At 44.2% G+C, this 13231-nt stretch overlaps 1 protein-coding gene across 3 annotated transcripts in view; it reads left to right on the top strand.

Annotated features, from left to right (window-relative positions):
• The first annotated feature begins 362 nt into the window (after window positions 1-362).
• The window catches only part of LOC137430986 (B-cadherin-like), a 74631-nt gene continuing 61762 nt past the window's right edge, over window positions 363-13231 (top strand). For 2 of the 3 annotated variants that reach the window (XR_013624012.1, XM_068121806.2), the window contains exons 1-6: window positions 363-526; window positions 609-656; window positions 5864-5968; window positions 6239-6388; window positions 7295-7439; window positions 12084-12238. Coding sequence is in view for 2 of the 3 variants with exons in the window: in XM_068121806.2 (XP_067977907.2) it covers window positions 461-526; window positions 609-656; window positions 5864-5968; window positions 6239-6388; window positions 7295-7439; window positions 12084-12238 (669 nt within the window). In the remaining variant the exon portion in view is untranslated. Of the gene's footprint in view, window positions 527-608; window positions 657-5863; window positions 5969-6238; window positions 6389-6550; window positions 7440-12083; window positions 12239-13231 lie in introns of those variants that run through there. The other variant, XM_078781281.1, reaches the window with a different exon arrangement.

The following is a 13231-nucleotide window of genomic DNA, read 5'->3' on the forward strand; positions in this document are numbered from 1 at the left end:
CATTGATGAATAGTCGAGTTAATCATGAATCGTTGATCAACCACATGGGGAGAGATCTCATTTGGAGAAAGTGTGACTCACTCAACCCTCTGTGTGTCCCTCCAAATGAGCATACCTGGCTGTCTGTGTTCGATCCAAATGATTTAACCAGTTGTCCCATTGGAGATGGACAGAAAAGAGAAGTTGTCATGAATTGACGAAAACAGTAAACCCACACATGATTAAGGGTGTGGGGTGTGCAACCAAAGTCTCAGCCACCTGACGGAGTCGTGGCTTCAAGGTGGGCATGGCAGGTTTGGAGAGGGTGCAGGTAGGACAGGAAGGGTGCGGCTGGGGTTCAGAGTAGCACGAGGTGGTTAATTATTTGCTGGAAGAAGAAGAAGAAGCGATTGATAAAGAAGGATAAGCAAGTGGACGAGTAAAGGAGAATCACCTTTTTGGTTGAATAATTCACACCTGGATGCACCTGTCTCAGCCATTGAGACAATCTGCCATGTACAATGGACTGTATTTCATCTACCTGCTGGTATTTAGTCGATCTATCCACCTGTATGTATATCAGTGTAAGTTTACAGTCACCATTTCTGACCTCCACAATGTCTCTGTAGGTGTTCTTGGCTCTCGTGGAGGGACATTGGTGGATTATACAAAAACAGGTAAAAATGTTGATCAATGATTATGTGTTTGTCCGTCCAGTTACCAATGTCTGTGCGGTGTCAATAATTCATTCCGGCAAGGTGAGTAAGGGTTGTGGTTGATATTACAGGAAAGAAACGGACAAAGACAAAACATATCAGTTTGCTTCTGAATCCATCTTGTCCACTCGTGTCTGTACCTACCGCTCTATATAACATCCCTTATTTGTCCAAGTCTCCCTTTATTTTGTCCTTCATCCATGCTGCTGGTGTTTCTCTCTCTCTCTACTGTTCTTTGTCCTGCACGCCGTTGTCTGTCCTGAAAGCCGTTGTCTTTGTCCACATGATGTTGCTTTTGGCCTACATGCCGTTGTCCGAAGATGTTCTTCATGCCATTGTCTTTGCCATTGTTGCCGATGTCCAACCTAAGATGTTTATTTCCCTTTAAGTTCTCACCCCCTCATGTACCTCTCTTTAATCCCCCTCATTTACCTCTCTTTTAACCCCCTCATTTACCTCTCTTTTAACCCCCTCATTTACCTCTCTTTAAACCCCCTCATTTACCTCTCTTTAAACTCCTCATGTACCACTCTTTAAACCTCCTCATTTACCTCTTTAAACCCCCTCATGTACCTCTCTTTAACCCCCCCCCCCCATTTACCTCTCTTTAAACCCCCTCATGTACCTCTCTTTAAACCCCCCCACATTTACCTCTCTTTAAACCCCCTCATGTACCTCTCTTTAAACCCCCTCATTTACCTCTCTTTAAACCCCCTCATATACCTCTCTTTAAACCCCCTCATATACCTCTCTTTAAACCCCCCCATTTACCTCTCTTTAAACCCCCTCATGTACCTCTCTTTAAACCCCCCCACATTTACCTCTCTTTAAACCCCCTCATGTACCTCTCTTTAAACCCCCTCATTTACCTCTTTAAACCCCCTCATGTACCTCTCTTGAAACCCCCCCATTTACCTCTCTTTAAACCCCCTCATATACCTCTCTTTAAACCCCCCCATTTACCTCTCTTTAAACCCCCTCATGTACCTCTCTTTAAACCCCCTCATTTACCTCTCTACAAAACCCCCCATTTACCTCTCTTTAAACCCCCTTATGTACCTCTCTTTAAACCCCCTCATTTACCTCTCTTTAAACCCCCTCATGTACCTCTCTTTAAACCCCCTCATTTACCTCTTTAAACCCCCTCATGTACCTCTCTTTAGACCCCCCCCATTTACCTCTCTTTAAACCCCCTTATGTACCTCTCTTTAAACCCCCTCATTTACCTCTCTTTAAATCCCCTCATGTGCCTCTCTTTAAACCCCCTCATGTACCTCGCTTTAAACCCCCTCATTTACCTCTCTTTAAACCTCCTGATTTACCTCTTTAAACCCCCTCGTGTAACTCTCTTTAAACCCCCTCATTTACTTCTCTTTAAACCCCCCTCATTTACCTCTCTTTAAACCCCCTCATTTACCTCTCTTTAATCCCCCTCATTTACATCTTTAAACATCCTCCTTTTTTTTTTTCTTTTTTTTTTGCATACAGAATCGAGGCTCGTGAAAGAGCTAACATTTATCACAAAAAAAAAATCAAACAGACAAACAAAATATATAAAAAGAGGGAGCGGAAGACAAGATGGGGAGAGAAGGGGAAGCACACAAACACAACATTTGAGAGCAGGGACATCGGGAGATGTGTGGGAGGGAGAGGGCTTTGGGGGAGGAGGCATGGGAAGGGGGGGAGAGGGTGTGTGAGAGGTATAAAACACAAGGACACCAAGGACTTCCAGGAAAGAAGTTGGTATTTCAAAAAAGTGGATTTGGGGTGAAATTAGCGGGGGTAGAAAAGATCAAGGTTTTGGATGGGGGAAGATAAGGGATGGTGGTGAACAGCTGTTTTAAAGACCTGGAGGGAGGAGTGGGATTGAAGAGAGTGTGGGAGTTTGTTCCAGACGGAAAGACCACCAACCTGCCTGCGGTGAGTGAGTGAAAGACCTTTGGAGTTGCTTCATCGCGGGAGATTCCAATGATTCTGAACGCTTTGGTTTCAACAGCGTGAAGACGAGCTAGGTGTGAGGCAAGAGCACCAGCCCAGAGGGGAGAACAGTATTCCATTGAGCTGCGGATGAAAGCCTTGTATGTGGTGAGGAGCTCAGGTGTGCCAAGGAAGGACCTCGCACGACGGAGGATGCCCAGTCGGCGACTGGCTTTGGAGGCCAGATTTGAAATGTGGTTTTCCCAGGAAAGATCATGGCAGACAGTGAGAGCCAAAAGCTTGAGTGACAGAACTTCTTGGAGAGAATTATTCAGAAAGTGGCTGGGAGGGTTGTCCAGTCGGTCTTTTCGGAGAGACATCGTAAGAGTGTGAGATTTGTCAGGATTGAAAGACATGTGCCACTTGGTTGCCCAGTCTGTGATTTTGTCCAGGTCTGCCGAGAGTGAGGAGGCTGCAGACTGCCGATCTGAGGGATGTGGAATAGAGCGACAGAGAGTAGAGTCATCAGCAAAGAGATAGAGAGGATTTTCAAGAGAGTCGGAGAGATCATTGATGAAGACCAGAAAAAGCACAGGGCCCAGAACACTACCTTGGGGAACTCCAGCCTGAACAGGAAGAGGAGATGAGAGAAACCCATTCAGGGCCACACATTGACTATGACTAGAGAGGAAGTCTGCCAGCCATGCGTGGAGATTTCCATGGATACCAAAAGAGGAGAGTTTGGTGAGCAGAGCGGGGTGCCAGACCGTATCGAAGGCACGTGATATGTCAAGGGAGACAGCTCTAATTTCCTGTTTGGCATTGAGGACCTCCATCCATTGTTGAGAAAGCAGAAGCAGCATGTCCAGAGTAGAGTGACTAGGTCTGAAACCAAATTGGTGATCAGAGATCAAGCCATTGGAGAAGAGGAAAGATTTCATATCCGAGGCAATTTTTTTTTGTTGTTGTTTTTGTTTTTGTATACTGAATCGAGGCTCGTGAAAGAGCTAATGATGGATTCCATGACTTTGCTGATATTTGGGAGAAGGCTGATTGGTCTGTAGTTGCTAGGATCTGTTTTTGCACATTTTTTGTGTAAAGCGGTGATGTTGGCTGATTTCTAAGCAGATGGCAGATGACCTTGAGCAAAAGAGAGGGTGAGGAGAACAGAGAGAGGGAGTGAAAGAACGGAAGAACAGGATTTTAGGACCCGTGGGCTGCTGCCGTCAGGTCCAGTTGCAGAATCAGAGTCGAGGGTTGACAGAAACTTCTCCACCTTGTAAGGAGGAAAGGACACAGAGTCCAGGAGCAGCTGGGTACGACTGGGTATGGTGGGTACAGAGAGGGATGGGTTTGGGACACAAGATTTAGAGGCAAACACAGAGTTGAGGCATTCAGCTTTTTCATGTGCGGAGTCATCCGTGTAGCCACTTGAGGTGAGGGAGGGGATGGAGGGGGAACAAACACCAGAAATAGATTTGACCAGACGCCACCAGGATTTGGAAGAGCGAGACAAATAAGAGAGTTCGGTCCTGAAAACGGAGAGATATTGTTTCCTGGCTCTCCTGAGGGTGGACACACACTTGTTTCGGGCTTTGTGAAAAGAAATGAGATTTCCTTCCGTTGGATTTGCTTTCCAGGAGATGAAGGCAAGTTGTTTCTGGGCAACAGCCTCACCACAAGAATCCGTGTACCATGGACGGGAGGAAGGGTATGACAACTGAAGACGAGATGGGATAAATCTGTGCATGAGAGAGAGAAATTTACTTTGGAAGAGGCTTATTATTTACCTCGATAAACATCCTCATTTACATCTTTAAACCCCCTCATTTACCTCTTTAAAACCCCTCATTTACATATTTAAACCTCCTCATTTACCCCTTTAAACCTCCTCATTTACCTCGTTAACCCCCCTCATTTACCTCTCTTTAAACCCCCTCATGTACCTCTCTTTAAACCCCCTCATTTACCTCTCTTATAAACCTCCTCATTTACCTCTTTAAGCCCCCTCATGTACCTCTCTTTAACCCCCTCATTTACCTCTCTTTAAACCCCCTCATTTACCTCTTTAAACACCCTCATTTACCTCTCTTTAAACCCCTCATTTACATATTGAAACCCCCTCATTTACCCCCTTAAACCTCCTCATTTACCTCTTTAAACCCCCTCATTTACCCCTTTAAACCTCCTCATTTACATCTTTAAACCTCCTCATTTACCTCTTTAAACCACCTCATTTACCTCTTTAAACCCCCTCATTTACCCCTTGAAACCTCCTCATTTACCTCTTTAAACCCCCTCATTTACCCCTTTAAACCCCCTCATTTACCTCTTTAAACCCCCTCATTTACCCCTTTAAACCTCCTCATTTACATCTTTAAACCCCGTCATTTACCTCTTTAAACCTCCTCATTTACCTCTTTAAATCCCCTTATTTACCCCTTTAAACCTCCTCATTTGCCTCTTTAAACCCCCTCATTTAACCCTTTAAGCCTCATTTACCTCTTTAAACCCCTCATTTACCTCTTTAAACCTCCTCATTTACTCCTTTAAACCCCCTCATTTACGTCTTTAAACCCCCTAATTTACCTCTTTAAACCCCCTCATTTACCTCTTTAAACCCCCTCATGTAACCCTTTAAACCCCCTCATTTACGTCTTTAAACCCCCTCATTTACCTCTTTAAACCCCCTCATGTAACCCTTTAACACCCCTCATTTACCTCTTTAAACCCCCTCATTTACCTCTTTAAACCCCCTCATTTACCCCTTTAAACCCCCTCATTTACCCCTTTAACCCCCCTCATTTACCTCTTTAAAACCCCCCTCATTTACCCCTTTAACCCCCCTCATTTACCTCTTTAAAACCCCCTCATTTACCTCTTTAAACCCCCTCATTTACCCCTTTAAACCCCCTCATTTACGTCTTTAAACCCCCTCATTTACCTCTTTAAACCCCCTCATGTAATCCTTTAACCCCCCTCATTTACGTCTTTAAACCCCCTCATTTACCTCTTTAAACCCCCTCATGCAACCCTTTAACCCCCCTCATTTACCTCTTTAAACCCCCTCATTTACCTCTTTAAACCCCCTCATTTACCCCTTTAAACCCCCTCATTTACCCCTTTAACCCCCCCACTTACCTCTTTAAAACCCCCTCATTTACCTCTTTAAACCTCCTCATTTACCCCTTTAAACCCCCTCATTTACGTCTTTAAACCCCCTCATTTTGTTGCTTTCTTCCTGAAAACAGCATCAAGAACAGTTGTTGAGCCGGAGGATGAAGCGCCAGTGGAATGTCCCTCCCATATTTATTCCTGAAAATAACCCGAACTACCTTGACGTGCACCACTACCTGGTAAGGTAGTCAGTCTATTTTGTATAAAATGTAGTAAAGAGGAAAGTAGAGTTGCGTCAAAGTATTCCGATTTGCATGGTGTGTCTTGGCCTATTATGAGTATCCGATCCGCATCCCATTTTGAATGGTCCGGGATGTCCGTTTCACCGATAATGGGAATTGGAGCAAAAATAAAAAACAGATTTGTTTATAAAAACACATCAAAAATATTCCGACAGTAAAAAGTCTTCATTTTCTTTTTTTCTCTCAACCATCTTCCCCACCCTCCAGCTGGAATCGGACCAATCACAAGCCTTCAGGTACTCCCTGACCGGTCCGGGAGCAGACCTTCCACCTGTCGGCCTCTTTACCCTTGACTCGATCACTGGAAGACTTGGATTGACTCGTGCACTGGATCGTGAACAACAACAGGAATATCGGGTCAGCTGAACCTGCACCCAAAGGAGCGTGATAACCGCGTCCACCTCACGAAACATTCCAGGAATGTATCCATTTCCGTTGTTACCAGAACTGATGCTGCTTGTGTTATTGTGACGTCATGATTGATGACCTGTTCCATCATATCAAGCCACTTTTCCGCAGTTGAAGGCACACGCACACCAACTGATGCTGCTTGTGTTATTGTGACGTCATGAATGATGACCTGTTACATCATATCAAGCCACTTTTCCACAGTTGAAGGCACACGCACACCAACTGATGCTGCTTGTGTTATTGTGACGTCATGATTGATGACCTGTTACATCATATCAAGCCACTTTTCCACAGTTGAAGGCACACGTACACCAACTGATGCTGCTTGTGTTATTGTGACGTCATGAATGATGACCTGTTACATCATATCAAGCCACTTTTCCACAGTTGAAGGCACACGCACACCAACTGATGCTGCTTGTGTTATTGTGACGTCATGATTGATGACCTGTTACATCATATCAAGCCACTTTTCCACAGTTGAAGGCACACGCACACCAACTGATGCTGCTTGTGTTATTGTGACGTCATGATTGATGACCTGTTACATCATATCAAGCCACTTTTCCGCAGTTGAAGGCACACGTACACCAACTGATGCTGCTTGTGTTATTGTGACGTCATGATTGATGACCTGTTGCATCATATCAAGCTACTTTTCCGCAGTTGAAGGCACACGTACACCAACTGATGCTGCTTGTGTTATTGTGACGTCATGATTGATGACCTGTTGCATCATATCAAGCCACTTTTCCGCAGTTGAAGGCACACGCACACCAACTGATGCTGCTTGTGTTATTGTGACGTCATGATTGATGACCTGTTACATCATATCAAGCCACTTTTCCACAGTTGAAGGCACACGCACACCGATCAGACGGGCACGAAGTGGACTCCCCATGCAACGTCACCATCTTTGTTCAAGACGTGAACGATGAATTTCCAGAGTTTGTTCCACGTTTTCCAATGGGTAACATTGGAGAAAATGCTCTGCCAGGTACGTCCGCATTCAGACCCACCGCAGAGTGAGTTTACCTCTCCATTCAACCTTCTCGTTCCTAGAATTTGAAATTTCCAGGCTTCACAAATGTTTAATTTGGGATTGGAAATTTACTTTGAGCTTATTGTGAATTGTGTTAAGGAAATGATGTGTTTATGTCAGTTGTGATCACCTTCAGATGGGAAGCAGTAGGTAGGTGGAAGAAGTCCCTCCCAAGGGTCGAAAGTGACTGGGTCCCAATTTTATGTTCCGAGGACTGGGTCCCAATTTTATGTTCCGAGGACTGGGTCCCAATTTTATGTTCCGAGGACTAGGTCCCAATTTTATGTTCCGAGGACTGGGTCCCAATTTTATGTTCCGAGGACTGGGTCCCAATTTTATGTTCCGAGGACTGGGTCCCAATTTTATGTAGGTCTGTAGTAGGTCCATAACCTGAGAACGGCTGAAGTGATCTAATTAAAACTTGGTAGAGCTGTGTTTAATGATGTAAAGATTAACTAATTAGATTTTGTGGTCAAGAGGTCAAAGGTCAAAGTCTGGAGTAGGTCTATAACTCGAGAACAGCTGAAGTGATCCCACTAAAACGTGGTAAAGGTATGTATAATGATGTAAAGATTAAGTTATTAGATTTTGGGGGCAAAGGTCAAAGGTAAAGTCTGCAATACGTCTATAACTTGAGAACGGTTTACTCATCCCAACTCTCTCTTCCTCATATGTGGTGATTTCAATTGTCACCATGCCAGTTGGCTGGGTGTGGGTACATCTCTCACCAGCAAGGACTCCTCAGCAAAGGACTTCTGCGACTCACTGGGACTGACACAATCTGTCAATTTCCCGACCCGGATCTCAGTCAACGGAGCATCTTCTCTTCTGGACTTGGTTATGACTAACTTCCCTGAAAATGTCTGCTGCTCTTCTTCTGCTCCAATCGGCTCATCTGATCATGTGCTTGTTAAAGTGGACATCTCTCTGACGACTCAGGGAGCCTCCTCAGCGTCGACGAGTCTGGCATTTCACTCGGGCCAACTGGCACGGTCTTCAAGCAGCCATCAATCATCTGGACTGGTCTCCCATCTCTACCACCTCTGACATCAACTCATCCTGGGAATTCTTCCAAAGTATATTGCTCTCTCTCATGCAAAGATTTATCCCATCTCGTCTTCAGTTGTCATACCCTTCCTCCCGTCCATGGTACACGGAATCTTGTGGTAAGGCTGTTGCCAAGAAACAACTTGCCTTCGCCTCCTGGAAAGCAAATCTAACGGAAGGAAAACTCATTTCCTTCCACAAAGCCCGAAACAAGTGTGTGTCCACCCTCAGGAGAGCCGGGAAACGATATCTCTCCACTTTCAAGACCAAACTCTCTTATCTGTCTCCCTCTTCCAAATCCTGGTGGCATCTGGTCAAATCTGTTTCTTGTGTTTGTTCCCCCTCCATCCCCTCCTTTACATCAAACGGCTACACAGCTGACTCTGCACGTGAAAAAGCTGAATGGCTCAACTCTGTGTTTGCCTCTAAATCTAGTGTCCCAAACCCATCCCAATGAGTACCCACCTGTTCCTGGACTCTGTGTCCTTTTCTCCTGTACCCAGTCATACCCAGCTGCTCCTGGACTCTGTGTCCTTTTCTCCTGACAAGGTGGAGAAGTTTCTGTCAATCCTCGGCTCTGATTCTGCAACTGAACCTGAAGGCATCAGCCCACGAGTCCTAAAATCCTGCTCTGCCACTCTTTCACTCCCTCTCTCTGTTCTCGTCACGCTCTCTTTTGCTCAAGGTCAACTGCCTTCAGCTTGGAAATCAGCCAACATCACCGCTTTGCACAAAAAGGTTCAAAAACAGATCCTAGCAACTACAGACCAATCAGCCTTCTCCCAATTATCAGCAAAGTCATGGAATCCATCATTGCTTCAGATATCAAATCTTTCCTCTTCTCCAATGGCTTGATCTCTGATCATCAATTTGGTTTCAGACCAGGGCAATCTATTCTGGACATGCTGCTTCTGCTGTCTCAACAATGGAAGGAGGTCCTCAATGCCAAACATGAAATTAGAGCTGTGTCCCTTGACATAGCACGTGCCTTCGATATGGTCTTGCACCCCGCTCTGCTCACCAAACTCTCCTCATATGGTATCCATGGATATCACCACGCATGGCTTGCGGATTTCCTCTCTGGTCATAGTCAACGTGTGGCCCTGAATGGGTTTCTCTCATCTCCCCTTCCTGTTCAGGCTGGAGTTCCCAAAGGCAGTGTTCTAGGCCTTGTGCTTTTTGTGGTCTTCATCAATGATCTTTCTGACTCTCTTGAAAATCCTCTCTATCTCTTTGCTGATGACTCCACTCTCTGCCGCTCCATTCCTCATCCCTCAGATCGGCAGTCTGCAACCTCCTCACTCTCTGCAGACCTGGACAAAATCACAGACTGGTCAAACAAGTGGAACATGTCTTTCAATCCTGACAAATCTCACAAATCTCACAAGAATTACTACGTCTCTCCGAAAAGACCGACTGGAAAACCCTCCCATCCACTTTCTGAACAATCCTCTCCAGGAAGGTCTGTCACTCAAGCTTTTGGGTCTCACTATCTGCCATGATCTTTCCTGGGAAAACCACATTTCCAATCTGGCCTCCAAAGCCAGTCGCCGACTGGGCATCCTCCGTCGTGCGAAGTCCTTCCTTGGCACACCTGAGCTCCTCACCACATACAAGGCTTTCATCCCCAGCTCAATGGAATACTGCTCTCCCCTCTGGGCCTATGCTCCTGCCTCACACCTAGCTCAGCTTCACGCTGTTGAAACCAAAGCTTTCAGAATCATTGGAATCTCCCGCGATGAAGCTAACTCCGAAGGCCTTTCACTTAGTCACCGCAGGCAGGTTGGTGGTCTTTGTCTTCTAACGACTCCTCTCCGGCCTTGCCCCCCCCCCCCGCCCCCCCACCCCAGCTCTCTCTGGGCTCTGTCCCCTAAATATTCCTACAGGTCGCACAAGATCTGCCTGCAACCCTCTTATGGTTAAACTGCCAAAATCAAGAATCACTGCTCACCTTCACTCCTTCATTCCTCTTTTCTCCTGCCTCTGGAACAAACTCCACTACTCCCTTCAATCCCACTCCACCATCCAAAACCTTGATCTTTTCTACCCCCACTAATTTCACCCCAGATCCACTTTGAAATACCAACTTCTTTCCTGGAAGTCCTTGCAGTGTCCTCGTGTTTTATACTTTGAACCTCCCCCTACCCCATTCCCACGCCTCCTCCCCCAAGCCCTCTCCCTCCCATAGATCTCCCGATGTCCCTGCTCCTAAATGTTGTGTTTGTGTGCTTCCCCTTCTCTCCCCATCTTGTCCACCGCTACGCTTATTATATGTTTCATGTGTCTGTTTGATTTTTTGTGTGATAAATGTTAGCTCTTTCACGAGCGTCGATCCTGTATACAAAAACAAACGAAGAAAAAAAAATACGGTTGAAGAAATCTAATTCAAACTTGATATAAAGATGTATAATGATGAGTATAATGAGTATAATGTATAATAAAATAAAATAAAATAATAAAATGATTGATAAAAATGAATGATAAAATGAAAATGAATGATAAAATAATAAAATAAATAATAAAATGAGTATAATAAAAGAGTATAATGATGTAAAGATGAACTGATTAGATTTTGGGGTCAAGAGGTCAAAAGTCAAAGTCTGTAATAGGTCTATAACTTGAGAACGGTTGAAGTGATCTAAATAAAACTTGGTACAGGTTTGTATAATGATGTAAAGATTAACTTATTAGATTTTGGGGTCCCGAGGTCAAAGGCCAAAGGTCAGAGGTCATGTAAGATAAAATGTGGTAACTTATGAACAGCTGAAGGGATTTAAAATAAACTTGATACAGGTATGTATAATGATGTAAACATGAACTGATTAAATTTTGAGGTCAAGGTCAAAGGTCAGAGGTCATGTCAGGTAAAAATGTGATAACTTGAGAACAGCTGAATGGGTTTAAATCAAACTTGGTACAAGTATTATAATGATGTAATAATGTGGGCGGAGGCATATCGGTCGACGTCGTGACGTCATGACGTCGAAAAGTGTCATTCTAGTTACAACTATTTTGACTATCGGTCAATTCTTGATCAAAAAAATATTTGTCAAATTCACTTTCTGATGAGTCTGAAACGAGTTGTGCTGCCATTATCCATTGCCTGCTGAGACAACGTTGCCTCTGATTACGTCACACAGATGACATCATTACTATCATGATTTTTAGGGGATGTACCCAAGGGGTTTGCTTTTCTTTACTGTAACACCTCCAAAAATTATTGGAAACAAAGACCACGTTCAGTTTTTTGTTTATTACTTTAAAATCTATATAATCGCAAAAAAATTCTATGTCTCTGGACCTTCAAGCCAAGGGACGTTTTAGTGTCTTTCATGTCACAGCTCCAAAGGCTTATTTTTCCAACGTCATCATGGAATTTCTGTAAGACACGCCATGAAATTGATGATTTTTTATTTTAATCGTATGTGTGTGTGTGTGTGTGTGTGTGTGTGTGTGTGTGTGTGTGTGTGTGTGTGTGTGTGTGTGTGTGTGTGTGTGTGTGTGTGTGTGTGTGTGTGTGTGTGTGTGTGTGTGTGTGTGTGATTTCTGCAGGAGCTGTTGTGATGCAATTAACTGCGACTGACCGGGATGACCCAGAGACGCCCAATGCACTTATCCAGTTCAAAATGACCTCTTACTCTGAACAGTTCTCCCTCAATGGAGAGACTGGGGTCATCACAGTGAAGAAAACAGACTTTGATCGGATGGTTGGTTCATTTTTGTAACTGGCCTTGCATCGCCATCCTTTCTCACTTTCAAATCTATTTGTAAATGGAAGTCCCATGAGAAAGTGATGCTCATTTCATATTCATAATTTTCATATCCCTGTTATGAGATATGTAAAGATTGTGTAAAAAGGTAAATGGATGCTCCCCATATTGTACCACTTTTCCATGAGCCTCTACTTCCATATTAAAAAAGTGAAAGAAAAAATAGCGAAAATGTGAAAATGGATTGAAAGAAAGACAGAAAGTTTGTGAAGCATACCAGATGTTCCAAACTTTGAAGTACTGTATACCCAACATCCATCAATTGGCAAACTCCATGTTTTTTGTCCCATCAAAAAACAATTCTTAATTGTATTTATGTCGTTATAATTTGCATTCTGCCGAGTGAAGTGAGGTCAAAACAGTTTATTCCTGATACGTGAAACACCCTGCAACCCCTGCCTACGGAAAACAGACTTTCTGGAACGCAATCCGCATTTTCCATCCAATCATCATGTGACTTTGTTGCAAAATTCTCCATGGGTAGGCACTCCTATGTTGAAAGTTTTGTGTCATTCGCAGAAGTGGTTGTGGAGAAAATAAATTTAAAAGGGAATAAACATGAAAAGGTGAGGGTGGAAGAAAAAAAAGTGAGGGCCTCAGCCGACATTCCACGACCTAGTCAAGGATAGTTGTCGATGCTTATTCGTTTAAATATTTTGGGAAAAAAAGAAAATTCTCCAACCTCATTGGCATGTCTGACTGGTATCAAATATATTGTTACAGTTGTCGGGGGGAGGTGGAGGGGTGTTCCAACTCAAATGCCTCACCTCTGCGACAGTTGTGGTTCAGATAACTCCAAGTTAACTTCTAACTCCAAGTCGTGGTTCAGACAAGTCTATAAAAAGACCACGGATGCTGTCACAACCCTGACCTCTGGCCCGATCTTCAAGCCCAGGGTCAGTTTACCGTACCAGTGAGATGAACGAAGCA

Source organism: Myxine glutinosa, chromosome 7 (genome assembly GCF_964187855.1).
Source record: "Myxine glutinosa chromosome 7, kmMyxGlut1.1, whole genome shotgun sequence".
NCBI lineage: Eukaryota > Metazoa > Chordata > Myxini > Myxiniformes > Myxinidae > Myxine > Myxine glutinosa.